Here is a 15217-nt window from a genome sequence, read left to right on the forward strand (position 1 = left end):
ATATTTAGCTTAGTTTAAAAGTTGACAAATTTTCTTTTTTTAAATAAAAACGTCATATTTAAGGAGTATAAATTCATTAGGTAATTAAAAAAAAAACACACACACAAAGCGTTAAAACCACCTTCTGCCATCTTGAATCGGCAAACATCCCTCCCCTCGCGAAAATCTTTCATAGACCCATAATTCTCTCTATTGATTCTGTATTTTGTAATATGTCAATCGGCGAACATCCCTCTCCTCGCAAAAATCTTTCATAGACCCATAATTTGATTCTGTATTTTGTAATATGTCAACCGGTGGCACCGCCACCAATTCAGCCAGCGGTAGTCCCAGAGTGGCCGGCAGCGGACTCACCATCCACCACCGACGCCCGGTTATGGAGAACGACCCTGAAAAATTATCAGATCATATACAAATCGGATTTGATAATTACTATGGTGATAATAACAATAATGCAAATATTATTAACGCTGGTACCGGAAACCTCCCTTATCACCACCACCATCATCATCCTCGTACAATAGTACGATATTTATTAGCGTGTAAATGGGTGCCGGAAAGTTTGATTTTTAGAGTAGAAGAATGGTTATTGAGTTTTGGTTCAATTATGGCGTGTTTAGGATCAAGAAATAATATGGGTCGTACGATTTTGGGGATATTGTTGATTCTGGTGATGATTTCTGTATTTTTTAAGCTTTCAATCGTTATGAATGGTGATGTAAATGGGAACCTGATGAGTAAAGATAATGGCCTTTTTGTTGTTCAGAATTTTAAGAATGATTGGGTCAATGCTCAAAAAGTTGTTTCTGAAACACAGTCCTCTGTTTCTGTTTCGTCTTCTGGTGGAGTTGCCCGGAAACGCCAGATGAAGCAGTTGCCAGTAAGTTCTCTTAAATAATAACTTTTGTATAGATTCTGTATTTTGTATTAGGAAATTCATTAAATATGTGTGAATATTTAATTGTGAATCCGGTAAGTAAAACGAGCTATGACGTGAGTAGCAAGTTAAAAACTCGTAAACTTTAAATCCTGGTTCCGTGTCTGTGCAGGAAGGATGGAAGTAGTAGTAGGCAGCAACAAAGTTTACAGGTTGTATGTAGGCAGTGACTAACTAGGTTTGGGGAATGTTGACTGCAAAATTGGCTTAGTAATTAGGTGTTAATTGTGGTCCTAAGTATCTTGGATATTCGTTTATTTTTTGTCTAATTAAATGAGATAAGTTCAAGTTACTATTCTCAAAATAGTTTTTTTTTTCTCAGTAATTTCCTTATTAGAACCTTGATTACTGCTCTATTTCTTGTTGATTGCTTACCAACAATGGCTCCGATTTGTTTGGCTCGATTGACTTGTCTAAATTGTTAGTTCAATATTGATTGTTTGGACAGGTACCAGAAATATGGATGAAGCCACCTAGTGATACTTACTACAAATGCATTGCTCGGCCTAGGGATCGAACAAGTATGCCAAGTTTTTTTTAGATTTTGATTCCTTAATATCCATTTACTCCATTTGGACCAGTTCTTACTACCTAGTTTGGCTATATTTATGTTATATGGTTATTTTAGGAACTGGATCATCGACTAATGGATATGTCTTGGTTCATGCCAACGGAGGATTAAACCAGATGAGAACAGGGGTAAATGAAGCTTCAAGCTGTCTATTCTATATATTTTCAGCTGTTGTGATGCTGTTATTTATGACGATCATTGTTTTGGATTATCGCAGATATGTGATATGGTGGCTATTGCAAAAATTTTGAATGCCACTTTGGTTCTTCCTTCTCTTGATCATGAATCCTTTTGGACAGATCCCAGGTACAATTCTTTAGTTTTTCATTGTGTTTCTTCTTAAATCTGTTAGTTTTAGTTCTAATCCGTTTTTCGTCTCTTGCAGTGATTTTAAAGATATTTTTGACTGGAGACGCTTCATTGACGTTTTAAAAGATGATATTGAGATTGTTGAATCTTTGCCACCAAAATATGCAGCTGTGTCCCCTATTCAGAAGGCACCGGTCTCTTGGTCAAAGGTCGGTAAATTGAACTACTATTAGCAAGCGATAATCTTTTGCATGCTGGAACTATAGTTTGTTGCTTTTCTGCAGGCTAGTTACTATAGAGGAGAGGTTCTTCCTTTACTAAAGAAGCACAAAGTGATACAATTTACGCATACAGATTCAAGGCTTGCTAACAATGGCTTGGCATCCTCTATTCAGAGGCTTCGCTGTCGAGCAAATTATGAGGCTCTACGGTACACAAATGAGATCGAGGAGCTTGGAAAGAGATTGGTGGATAGACTTAGAGACAATGGCAGACCGTACATTGCTCTCCACTTAAGGTAATCTCTCTAATATGGCATCCCTTGGCCAATTTCTCAACCATTCATTTTTAAGTAAGTACTTGGCATGTTTGCAGATATGAAAAAGACATGTTAGCGTTTACTGGCTGCAGCAACAATTTAACTGCTCAAGAGGCTGAAGAACTTCGTTATATGAGGTATCAAGTGAAACACTGGAAAGAGAAAGAGATAGACGGCAATGAGAAACGACTACAAGGGGGCTGCCCTATGTCGCCTAGGGAGGCTGCCTTGTTTCTTAAAGCAATGGGCTATCCCTCCACGACCAGGATATATATTGTCGCTGGGGAAATTTATGGCAACAACAGCATGGATGCATTTCGAAATGAGTATCCTAATGTTTTCTCTCACTCAACTCTTACAATAACGGAAGAACTACAGACTTTCAGGCATTATCAAAACCGTCTTGCTGCCTTAGATTATCTCGTAGCCCTTGAAAGTGATGTCTTTGTTTACACATATGATGGCAATATGGCAAAGGCTGTGCAAGGGCATAGAAGGTTTGAAGGATTTCAAAAGACAATTACCCCCGACAGGTTATTACTACTGTCTTTAGATTTTTGTACTCACTTTTCATCACTTCATTTATGTTGGATTCGAGCAAAACTAACAATCTTCTTTGGTACTTCTCTTCATTTCAGACTGAATGTTGTAAGATTGATTGATTTGTTGGATAAGGGTGCGATCACTCAAGAAGAGTTTACTTCCGAGGTCAAGGTTTTACATTCCAACAGATTAGGAGCTCCTTACTCTAGAGAAGCGGGAGAGTCTCCAAGATTAGAAGAGAACTTTTATGCAAATCCTTTTCCAGGTTGTATTTGTGATAGATCTTTGATGGTAGCGAACAAACATCAAATTAACAAGAGACCGAGTTTGAATGCTGCTGCACAAAGATAAGGATTTATCTCAACTTGGTAACTGGTTGTAGATTAGACAAATATTAGTATTTGATCTACAGTATTAGGCAGCAAGCAGAATCAAAGAGGACTTACGCCATATGAATTACGTTAATGAACAAATCTTAAAGAAGCGAGCAACTTCTGAAGCAGAGATGGTGGCTAATGTGAAAAACAGAAGAGGCAGATATAACACAGGTACTCAAATCATTCTTTACTGTGCAGTATAGAACATTTATTCATTTTCTTATTTATTCTGAGTTGGTTTTGGTAATTGGTTTATTTATTAGGTTTTCCACAGATTCACAATGTAACATACCACAAACGTCATTATACTAGTCTTTATACATGGTTGCAAATTTCTTCATCTTCATACTCAGATGAACTGTTTACATTATCGATTTGTATGAGTCTAAAGTTTTAGCAGCCAATATTGTAGGTTGACTTGTTCATGTGTTTTTTCTTTTTCAATATTTCGAAACTCAAAAAACTCATTAAAACTTAAATTTTGTATCCACCTCTATTATTCAACAACATAATCAAAGAAACAAGAACTCGATACAAAACGCAAAATAAATAAAAATTCACAAGCTCTAGCTACACTACACTCTTTTTCTTTTAACTTATATATACGCTCATTACTCAACTGGAATCATAACTTCATTAGTCTTAAATGGAGGCAATGTCCATGGCGGATTATACCTAGCCAACTCAAATTCCCCAATTATCTTAAACCCATCTCTCTCTAACCATTTCTTCAAATTCTCCACTTTCTCTTTCACCATTTTATCATTTGCAGTCCCACTAAACTTGACCACCCCATACTTCCTTTCCCCTTCTTCTACAATCACCACTCTCTCATCCAACGGCTTCGGTGCTTCTTCAGCTTTCGTATACTTCGCCGGCAAAATAAACTGCATAGTCACTGTATTGTTCTCTCCGTCACCGGTCTTAGTTACCACCGGTGCAGTCATGGCGATTTCCTCAGACGATTTGGTGATTACTGGAGCTGTCATGGCGATTGTTTCAGGTTTGGAGTTTTGGGGATTACCCAATGCGCCGATGTAATTGGCTAGTAGCATGAATCCGCCGTCTTTGTTGCCTTTAAACTGGGCTGGATCGTATGTGACTTGAGCTATAACAGCTGCTGGATATTTGCGGATTTCGTAATCAGGTGTAGATTGAATCAATTCGTATTTGGGTGTTTCAACAGAGATTTTCCCCAAAACCATGCCCATTTTGGATGAGATGAGTTGTTGCAAAATGGAATTTGAGATTAAATGTTGGCTGTGAATTGTTAGTACTTAAATGGAAGGAAAGGAAGCTTCTGGTGCGAAATCGACTTGGGAAAGGGGTTTTGTTTGCTGCAAAATGAATGGCGGTAGATGAGGGCAAGGGGAAAAATAGGCTGTGGAGTTTGTTTTGCCACGTTTACTTGTTTCTTGCATCAAAAGAAAAATTTGTACTCCCTTGGTTTTTTTCTACTCATGCGATCACGATATGATATGATATGAGATGAAATCAGCCTTTGAATGTGTAATATATTAAAGAAAAATCTTTCATTATTAATGATCTTATGCATATCACATAAAGTTGAAATTATTTGAATTATTAAAGAAAAATAAAGAGAAATTTCATTTAAATGGACAAATAATAACAGTAAGATATATCATATATATGAAGTATGAACTGCTTAAATAAGAATTTTTGAACAACAAATGATTAGTTCAGATAGTCATGACTCAGAAGTACTGGATTTTTGTTCGGATAGGCCTTGGTGCATTATTATTTGAGGATTTTTTAGAAACAACTACTATTAACTTTTACTTCTTCTGTTTCAAAAAGAATATTCTAGTTTGACTTGGAACGGAGTTTAAGAAAAGAAAGAAGACTTTTTAATCTTATGATTCTAAATTAAAGTTATGTCAAATGTATCAAAATGTCCTTTAATCTTGTGGTTTTAAACATGTCATGTGAAAAGTTGAAGTTAAGTGTTGCCAAAAAAGGAAAGGAGTCATTCTTTTTTAAACAAATTAAAAAGGAAATAAGATCATTCTTTATGAAACGGAGAGAGTAGTTGTTATTAGGCTTCCTAAGCTACAATTTCTCTATTTACATATTATCTTTTCAAATAATATAATTGAGCTAAAATAATTTTTTAAAATATTCAAATCTTCCGGTAATCTTTTCAATTATGATAATTGAGGGGAAAAGAATCTGAAAAATACTTCAACTTTGGTCGAATTTGTTGTTACGATACCAAACTTTATGAAGGACCTTTTATCCCTATACTATTTAATAGTGTATTTTAAAGGTATACATGTGCCCACATGGACACATTACTAATTATAATGATGCAATTTTTATGATGTCCACGTGGACACATATATACCTTTAAAATACACTATTAAATAGTGCAGGGGGTAAAAGGTCCTTTCCAAAATTCAGTTTTGTTACAACAATTTCGATCAAAGTTTAGATATATTTCAGACTCTTTTTCCAAATATTTAAAACTTCCTGTGATCTTTTCCAAGTATAGTAATTGAGCTATCCGCACTCCCTTTAGATATTTTTCGGTGATCTTTTCAAATATGGAAATTGAGCTAAATCCACTCCTTAAAATATTCAATTTGAAACGAAAATCTCAAATGTGAGTAATACATCATTTATTCTAAAGATTCAAAAATTGAAAATTGAAAACGACATTTCCTATACAAAAACGAAATGGTATCAGATGATTCAAAACACAAATGATAACTTTTCAAAGAAACAAATACAAATGCAGAGTCGGAATTTCTTTGGTTCCTTTATAATGTACTCAACATACATTAAAGAAGCATTATGCTATTAAATCTCAACGGAGGCAATAACCATTATTAGGTGATTTTTTCATTCTACTTAAGTTTTGATGTACAAAATCATTCTATATTTATAAAACTGATAGGAGGTAACAAATACTTTCGAGTAATTTCTTTTCAAGTTGTCTAATGATGCTGATGATGCTTTCTTATCATTTTCGGGAAGCATCTATGGTGTGAGGCTTCTTTTACTTATAGAAAATATGAACTTAATTTATGGAATTAAACTAAAAAAATTGCATGCAACTAATGTCAATGATGTAAGTGAGATACATAATAAAGTTTTTCGTTTATGAGTGATAATTGGATCGTCATAAGTGTTTATTCGAACCAAGTTGGGTTTGCGGTATATCTTTTAACAATGGGGAAACTTATAAATTTCATTAGTTTAACAGTTAATTACTTAGATACACTCTAGTTCGCAATATATGTACCTAACTAAATTTTGGTCCGTCCATATACTTTCTATATACAAATATTTCTGAATACATGGGGTCAAAATTATGTGTAATTTGTTCTAGGTACACTGTATTCAAATGGATTCACATGTATCTATAATACATAACAAATCTCGCTCGCCTCACATCACGTTCGCCACTCTCCTATGTATCTGAAATTGAATCGCACCAGGGTACATGTATCTAGTGTAATTCGCATGTATCTGGGATACATAACAAAATCTCGCTCTATGGTACGGTAGATCCGTAACCACATAGTTTGTTCAACTTCGACTAATATATACTCGTATAAAGAGTATTGTGACTTCAAAAAAAGGCATTAATTGTATCATACTAACACATTACACGTGTAGAAATATATGTTCAATATAAAGTACAAACAACTCCTTTTGTTTTTATGGTTAAATTTCAATCAAAATAGAGTAGTCAAAGTTTCAACTTCTAAACATTAGTTTATATTAGGGAAAAGGGTCCAAAAAATATCCAACCTTTGACCGAAATAGCTATAACAATCTCAAACTTTGGGTAAGACCTATTATCCCCCAACGCTATTTAATAGTGTATTTTAAAGATATATAGGTGACCACGTGAAACATCATCATAAATAGTGCTTTGTCCAGCTGACCACTTATATATCATTAAAATACACTATTAAATAGTGCGTTGGGGGGGTGGGGGGTAATAAGTCCTGCCCAAAGTTTGGGAATGTTACAACAATTTCGGTCAAAGTTCGAATATATTTCAGATTTTTCCCCTTTATATTAATACTAGGTTGCATATTTGTCGATATTTTAATAATAATAATAATAATAATAATATATATATATGTTATTTATGTTACTATATATTATATACCATTAGAAATATTCTGAATATGTACAGCAGACATCAGTATGATGCCGACTTGAACGATCTGCAAATACTAACTAATGTAATACAACCAAAATAATTACCCTTATTTAGAAGAGGGATATAGAAGATGTTTCAATTTTGATATATAAGATTAGCATGTCATTGTTTATCATATGTAGAGGATGCCGGAGTTCGCTTCTTAGTAGCTAATCTTTCTTCATTCAAAAAACCATAGCATAGGAGTCGTTGGCACAACTCAAAAAAATTGCACCCAAACAAAAGAATCAAAAAGTAAGAAAAAAAGGGAGAATGCTCAAAGTTGTTAGGAACATTCTGCATTTACAGTTTATCATTCATATTCTATTGGTGTCGCAACTTCTGAACAATCCAAGCTCGTTTCTCTCTATTTTAGTGTATCTCGTAGCAAAAATATATGTATTTAGGTGTATCTTCCTCGATATATGGTAGAGAACGTTTAATTAGTGATAATATACGTAATGTTTTAAAAGTATAACTAATACAATATATATGGTAGTAGAGTATGTCTAATTATATAGTTTCTTCTTAGAAAATCACCAAATAAAAATAGATGATAAATTTTGAATTTAATAAAAACAAATAAGCTGCATAGAATTTGGATCTCTATTAATAAAAGCAAATAAGCAAGAACTACATAATAAATTCGATATAACACACTATAAAGCAGGCAATGAAATAGTACACGCTCCCAAACTTAATAGAGTCTGATATACAAAGTATACAGCTCATATACAATACGTTTCAGCTTCACTCAACTGGAATCCTAACTTCATTGGTCTTAAATGGAGGCAATATCCATGTCGGATTATACCTAGCCAATTCATATTCCCCAATTATCTTACACCCATCTCTCTCCAACAATTTCTTCAAATTCTCCACTTTTTCTTTCACTATTTTATCACTTGCAGTCCCACCAAACTTCACCACCCCATACTTCCTTTCCCCTTCTTCTACAATCACCACTCTCTCATCCAACGGCTTCGGTGCCTCTTCACCTTTCGTATACGTCGCCGGCAAAATAAACTGCATAGTCACCGTATTCTTCTCTCCGTCATCGCTCTTAGTCACCACCGGTGTAGTCATCGCGATTTTCTCAGACGATTTGGTGATTACAGGGGTTGTCATCGCGATTTTTTCAGGATTTGAGTTTTGGGGATTACCGAATATGCCGATGTAATTGGTTAGTAGTTTGAATCCACCGTCTTTGTCGCCTTTGAACTGGATCGGATCGTATGTGACTTGTGCTATAACAGCTGCTGGGTATTTGCGGATTTCGTAATCTGCTGTAGATTGAATTGATTTGTATTTCGGTGTTTCAACACAGATCTTTCCGAAAACAATGCCCATTTTAGAGAAAATTTCTGGATTTTTTTAGTTCTTTGCAAAATGTAAATTGAGAATGTTGATAGTAAAAGTTGCTGTGAATTGCTACTTATAATGAAGAAAAAGGAAGTTTCGGTAGAAGTTTGAAGAGCCGGCAAAAAGGACTGGGGAAAGGGGTTTCGAATTTCGATTGCTGTAAAATGAATGGTGGTTGATGAGCGGGAAAAGAAGAAATAGGTTGTGGAGTTAGTTTTGCCACGATTACTTGTTTGCTTGCATTGGAAGAAAATACGTACTCCGAGCACTATGAGGTCTCAGATTTAATTTCTTCTTATATTTAGTTTTGGTGGATAGAATTACATGTTGTTGGTTGGGTGATACGGTATTTCATGGAATTAATTTAGGTGTGTGAAAAGCTAGCGTGGACATTGTTATAAAAAAGTATAAATTATAGGAACCACATATTATAAGTACTAAATAACATCATATCCCTTCTAGTTTTCTATTTACCAAAAATCCCTTAAAAATGATGTTTGCGGGATACAAAGCGTTGTGCACGGGATACATTAGGTTTGATACATTCCACATAGCGGGATACATAACGTTTGATACATTCCACATAGCGGGATACATAGCGTTGTGCATGGGATACATGCGGGATACATAGGTAAATAAGGAATTTTTGAAATAAGTAGGGATAAATGGGTATTAAGGTAAGTAAAGGAGTGTAGTTAAGTAATTTGTCCTATAAAAATGATTATTTATCTAATTTTGGATTTAATTTGACACAAATTTAACCAAGTAATAGACATATTTGAATGTCTTAAACTAAGAATATATAGAATGTACTGAAAATATTATTTCATTGTATGGTCTTAAATATGTAATGTAGAAGTTGAAAAAATATTATTTCAATTGATAATTGTTAAATTAGTAACAAATCAATCTATATCTTGTAGGTTTCGATTGTGGTTTAGTCATTTAAAAATTGATAATCAATAAGCAAAAGTTAAGTACAAATATTCAATTGAATTGCCCGATAAATTTCTATACTATTTGTATATATTCTAAAAAATTTATAAAGAAAAGCTTCTCTATTTTAGCTATGTGACATTATTTCCATATTAGTTAGTCTTAAAGAAAAATGACATTTATATTTGAATAAATTTAACTTTTAACCTATTTAAGACATGGGAAAATAATAGGAATAGCTCCTAGGAAAAATTAAGGAGTTATGACATATTTCTAATTATAAATTTTAAAAACAATTTCTTTAAAATTTATATTGAATCAAATTTGTCATATGAATTAAAAGAAAAAAATTATTATAAATCAGATTAGATGACTTTAAATATTTAATACAATTATGGTAAACGATAAAGTTATTTGACTGTCCTCAATATCGAGGCATTCATTAGAAATGTCTTATGCAACTAGGCTTTGATGAATAATATGTTTTTTGACTATTCAATGAGAACTCAAATATAAGGATCATTCATTTTTGAGCTTGTATTTGAATTTTCGAAATTTCAATTTTTATTTTTTGATGTCAAACTCCACGTGTTCTCTTTTTAAAAAAATGAATTTTTCAAAAATTGGAAAGAGCCTATCACGACATTTCTAATATTTCACTAGGGTTTGATTATACGTTTTAAAAATTTATCTCTGAAAAAATTGACCAGTTTTTAGTAGACATGAGTTTTTTTCTTTTTTTTTTTAGTAAAATGCACATTTGAATACAACTTGTAAAGTCCCAAAAATTACAATTCAAAAATTTTAATTTTATATTTCAACTTTAAAATCTATGAACGAATTAAACGTTGAACTCTTTGTACAAGTCCATTGTTGGGAGTGAAAGACTTATTTGTGTTTCCTCCAATTTTTTACTATAGATTGGACACTCATGATCTCTAAACGTTGAACCTCGAGTCGCACACTCATGATTTCTAATCGGCGCCAGAACATAGGAACGTGCTATGAGGGAACCTTTTTCAATATCAAGTGTGCTATCGTTTCACCTTGAGAAGACGACTATGTTTTAGTGACCTAGCTATAAAAGAAGGCTCTACAAAGAAAAAAAGGCATCAAAAAATTCCTAAAAGCTTTACATTATTTTCAAGTAAAATGCACGTTTGAATACAACTTTTCAGGTCCCAAGAATCACAATCCAAAAACTCAAATTTTACGTTTCAACTTCCAAATCTATGATGTTACGACTCGATTTCGAAAACTAAGGTTTCGAGACCATTTTCACAACTTTGGCAATTTTTGTTGAGTTTTGGAAAAATTTATTATTTGGAAGTCGCCACTTAATTTTTAGGATAAAATTAAGAAAACCATTTAAAAGGTAATTTTGAAGTAAAACCTTTAATAAACCAGAGTCGGGTAAGGGTTCAAATAATTCTCTAAGGAAGGGTTTAGGCATCTTAGAGAATCCGCTAACATGCGGTTGACCGGCAGATTTAAAAGCTTGGCTAATTTTATATAAAATAAAATAAAATTTCCTATATATAAAAAAAAGTTCATGTTTGAAACTTAGATAAAAATATTTTGATACTTGTAAAGATATCAAGAATAAACCTAACTTGAAAACTTTTACCCATAGTCTACTTTTGAACCATACAATTAATCCAAACTCCTAAACATGGATTAAAGGACCTTGTTTAATAACTAAGAAAGGATATAGAAAAATCCTTAAGTCATTGAGTCGCCATTCTGTTACGACCCGATTTCGAAAACTAAGGTTTCGAGACCATTTTTGCAACTTTGGCAATTTTTGTTAGTTTTGGAAAAAATTGTAATTTGGAAGTCGCCACTTAATTTTTAGGAAAAATTAAGAAAACCATTTTAAGAGGAAATTTTGAAAGGAAAACAGTTTAACTAAACCAGAGTCGGGTAAGGATTCAAATAATTCTCTAAGGAAGGGTTTAGGCATCTTAGAGAATCCGCTAACACGCGGTTGACCGACGGATTTAAAATTTTGGCTAATTTTATATAAAAAAGGGCTGCTTAAAAAATCTTATTTGAAACTTAAATAAATATCTTTTGAAACTTGTGAAATCTCAAAAACAAACCTAACTTAAAACTTTTGTCCATAGTCATGTTTTGAACCAACGATTAATTCAAACTCTTAAACATGGATTAAAGGACCTTGCTTGACAACTACAAAGGGATATAGAAATCCTTAAGTCATTCATACAAAGTCCTAAGTTAAACTAAAAGACAACTAATTTATTTTAAGATACTTAACAACTTTACCCTATTTAAAAATTTGAACTAAATAGTTAGTTCAAACTCGTAAACATGGATTCAAAGCTTTTCAATAACTATGAAAGAACATAAAAGGTTCTCAAGTCATTCTATAAAGCTTAAATTAGCTAACTTAAAATGAGTTTCGAAATTTGAAAACTTAAATAAACATATCACCCCAAGGATTCATCTAAATTGATAAAAACAAATGTTAGAAATTAAGAGCAAGTATCACAAAATCACGATATAAGGGAAACAAAAGTGCAAATAGGATTTGGACAACTTTAAGTCCGCTTGCTGCTTCTCATTTGCTGCTGCCCAGATTGGACTTTTTAAAGTCCAAAAATTTCCAATTTTAGCTCCTTTGGGACTGCTGCTACTGCTGCTGGTCTGTCGGGGTTTTGACCCAATTTTACTCCTCGTTTTTCTGCCCTTTAGAGGCAGCTGCAACTCCGCTTCAGCTGGTGCCATTTTCAGGCTTTTCAAATAAAAAAAAAAAACTATTCTTTTAGCCCTTTAGGCTTCTGCTGCGCTGTCTCTTTGGGGTGTTTATCCCGATGAAAATAACTTCCATTTCAGTCGGTTTAAAGGAGGTCGACTCGAAGAGGAAAATGCAAGAGATGAGAGTCCATTGGACTCATTGTGATGTCACATACAACAAACAAAAAAGAAGAAAAAAAAAGTAAATTAGCAAAGTGAACAATTTTTAGATGATTAAGGAAAGCACACATCTTATTCATCTTTAAGCACAAATAATTTATACGATCAAACAAAGCTTGCATTTTCATCAAATTTTAGCTTAAAATGAACAATTTCAATTAAAATAGAAAAAAAAAAAACTAGTACCACAATATGAGGAGCTTATCACATAATACTTGCAGGAAGGTTTGTAGCCAAGAATTAAGGCATGCAGACTTCAACTAGCAGGTATAATAATTATGATAGAAAGAGTACATTCCATATAATTAATAAATAAAGAGATTCAAACAAGTATCACACCAAAACCAAACCCGACACCACTCATGGATGTACAAACTCCAATCTCTTTTAGATTCAAAATTTAAACATTTTAAAGTCACATAAGATTAATTGATATGTATTAACTCAGTTATGCGAAAGTGGTAAAAATGACATATCATAATGAGGACTTCAAAGTAGTTTATATTAACATGCTTAATTAACTATGGACAATTGAAGATTATTTTTTTGGCAGAGATAAATCAAGTAATATGCCAAGCAACATGAAGGCAACATTTGATCCTAAAACCTTTTCTTTCTATTCACATTAAGACAAACCATAACAATAAACTTTAGCTACATATTTGAGCAAAAGAAAATCGGAAAATAGACAAGGAAGGGACAATTTAAACAACTTCACATAAACCTTAAATTCAACCAACAATCAAAGAAAACTAAAGATTAAGGAGTAAAAAATAAAAATAAATAAAAAAATCGGTTAACACATGAGAACTTTTGTGCTCCATTAATCCCGATAGTAGCATTATAAAGAACAACAAACTAACATCTTAACGCAAAAATCAATTGTCAGTTGTGTTCAACATATAGCTACACTCATTAATCTTAAGGTAACATGAGACATAACACTAAATCGAACATCATTTTGAATCATTCACATGGAAATCAAAACATGAACCTCAAAACAGAGAGACAGACGACAACTAGGAGCTGAAAACAATTGGAAATAGGACAGCATGAAGCAAGTTCGCAAACTCGAACTTAAACAGTCACGCTATAACCAAAATAAACACACTTCAAGCCCACATTGGATCACATGGCTGACTAGAGAGAAATTAATCACGACATTCTCTTATACATGTAAAAAGATTAGATGAAGGGAGAGGTTTTCGCTCATCAAGAATGAGAATATTCAACTCCAAATTTAAAATTTGTCAGAAGTCAAAAGGTGAAGCCAGTCGAGAATAATTAGCACTTTAAAATCTTTTCAAATCAAACGAATACAACAAGCTACACACATCGACAACTTGACAACTAAAATGCTTGAACACAAAAAAAAAATGACTCTAACTCCATTTAATACTGATTATATTTGTCCTAAGATGGTAGAAAATGATGAAATTAAAGACATAAATATCTCACATATAAATTAGACAGTAAAAAAAAATTTAAGCTACTGAAAACATACTTAAACATCTAACACCAAACAAGATTTCAAGAGCCAACAAAATGCTGAAATAAAGAGAAGATTACCTGGCTCGAGGCAGCGAACTGGACGGACGAGTTTGATGGAGACGATTCCACCTCTTTCAACTCAAACAACCACAACAAATTAAACTATTGAACCAAGATTTCCCAAACCTTTTAGGGTACTCTCAGGTCTCAAAAAATCGTCCCTTTGAACAGTGAATATGAGGCAATTTATAGGGGTTGAGAAATCTGAAAATCACAGCCTAGAATCGATGTGGGACTGTGAGTAATTTCAAAATTCCAGAGGATAAGGCATGAGCTGGAAATAGTACTAATTCCAACGGAAAATTGATTTGGGACGCTCGATTCTTGAGAAGGACGATTGAGGTATCGAGATCGCAACACCTGTCTCGTCCTTGTACGATTGCGTACTGAAAGGATAAGGGAGAGAGGAGAGGACCACGCAGGTCTGGGTCGGGTTCACTGGAGCTCGGGTCTGCTGGGTTTACCATGGAATGAAGAAGACTGTAAAGGGGTCTGGGTTTTTTTTTTTTTTTTTTTTCAAAAGAATAATGGGCTGGGTCTTTCTTTGTTCCAAAATAGGTCTTGGTTGAATGACATGGTCCTTTGACCATATCTTTATTAAATTGAAAGCGAAATAAATTACGTAGTTAATTAACTATTAAGCTTCTTAACTTCAACAACGTAATATAGTCATTCAACATAAAAATTCTAATTACTTTGAAATAAGGAGAGTAGTTATGTACTCTAATTGATTTATTTATTTATTTATTTTTAGGAAATAAAATGCACACTTGGTTAGAACTCTATTTTCAGTAAAACGATTTTATTTTATTTTTTCTAAATATTTATTCAAAGTAATAAAATATATAACACTATATATTGTAAACATATGAGGATGCATATATTTTAAGGAAAATGACCGAATTGCCTAAAAAATATTTTTTTTGAAAATAATTATTTCAAATTGTTTGAAATTGAAGAAGCTTGAAAATTAATTAAT

At 33.0% G+C, this 15217-nt stretch overlaps 3 protein-coding genes across 3 annotated transcripts; 1 reads left to right on the forward strand and 2 right to left on the reverse strand.

The window, feature by feature from the left end:
- The first annotated feature begins 286 nt into the window (after positions 1–286).
- On the forward strand, positions 287–3249 carry LOC125823385 (O-fucosyltransferase 19-like). The gene is made up of 8 exons (XM_049502768.1): positions 287–880; positions 1386–1458; positions 1566–1636; positions 1726–1814; positions 1894–2026; positions 2102–2334; positions 2412–2888; positions 2994–3249. Exons 1-8 carry the CDS (start codon positions 287–289, stop codon positions 3247–3249), a joined length of 1926 nt encoding a protein of 641 aa, XP_049358725.1.
- Positions 3250–3816: 567 nt separating this feature from the next.
- LOC125823395 (heme-binding-like protein At3g10130, chloroplastic) lies at positions 3817–4571 on the reverse strand. Its single transcript, XM_049502777.1, has one exon. It carries the CDS (start codon positions 4484–4486, stop codon positions 3887–3889), a length of 600 nt encoding a protein of 199 aa, XP_049358734.1. The 5' UTR covers positions 4487–4571; the 3' UTR covers positions 3817–3886.
- Positions 4572–8050: 3479 nt separating this feature from the next.
- LOC125823377 (uncharacterized) lies at positions 8051–8856 on the reverse strand. The gene has a single exon (XM_049502760.1). It carries the CDS (start codon positions 8800–8802, stop codon positions 8203–8205), a length of 600 nt encoding a protein of 199 aa, XP_049358717.1. The 5' UTR covers positions 8803–8856; the 3' UTR covers positions 8051–8202.
- Between the last annotated feature and the right edge of the window lie 6361 nt (positions 8857–15217).

The sequence above is a fragment of the Solanum verrucosum genome, unplaced genomic scaffold (genome assembly GCF_900185275.1).
Source record: "Solanum verrucosum unplaced genomic scaffold, falcon-dt-bn FXZP01000013.1, whole genome shotgun sequence".
Taxonomy (NCBI): Eukaryota; Viridiplantae; Streptophyta; class Magnoliopsida; order Solanales; family Solanaceae; genus Solanum; species Solanum verrucosum.

Excerpts from the sequence above, each read along its gene's own strand:
- LOC125823377 (XM_049502760.1), bottom strand. The coding sequence starts at position 8,802 with ATGGGCATTGTTTTCGGAAAGATCTGTGTTGAAACACCGAAATACAAA.
- LOC125823395 (XM_049502777.1), bottom strand. The coding sequence starts at position 4,486 with ATGGGCATGGTTTTGGGGAAAATCTCTGTTGAAACACCCAAATACGAA.
- LOC125823385 (XM_049502768.1), top strand. The coding sequence starts at position 287 with ATGTCAACCGGTGGCACCGCCACCAATTCAGCCAGCGGTAGTCCCAGA. Across the intron at positions 1,459-1,565 it reads TCGGCCTAGGGATCGAACAA|GAACTGGATCATCGACTAAT; the intron begins GTATGCCAAGTT and ends TGGTTATTTTAG. Across the intron at positions 2,335-2,411 it reads TACATTGCTCTCCACTTAAG|ATATGAAAAAGACATGTTAG; the intron begins GTAATCTCTCTA and ends GCATGTTTGCAG.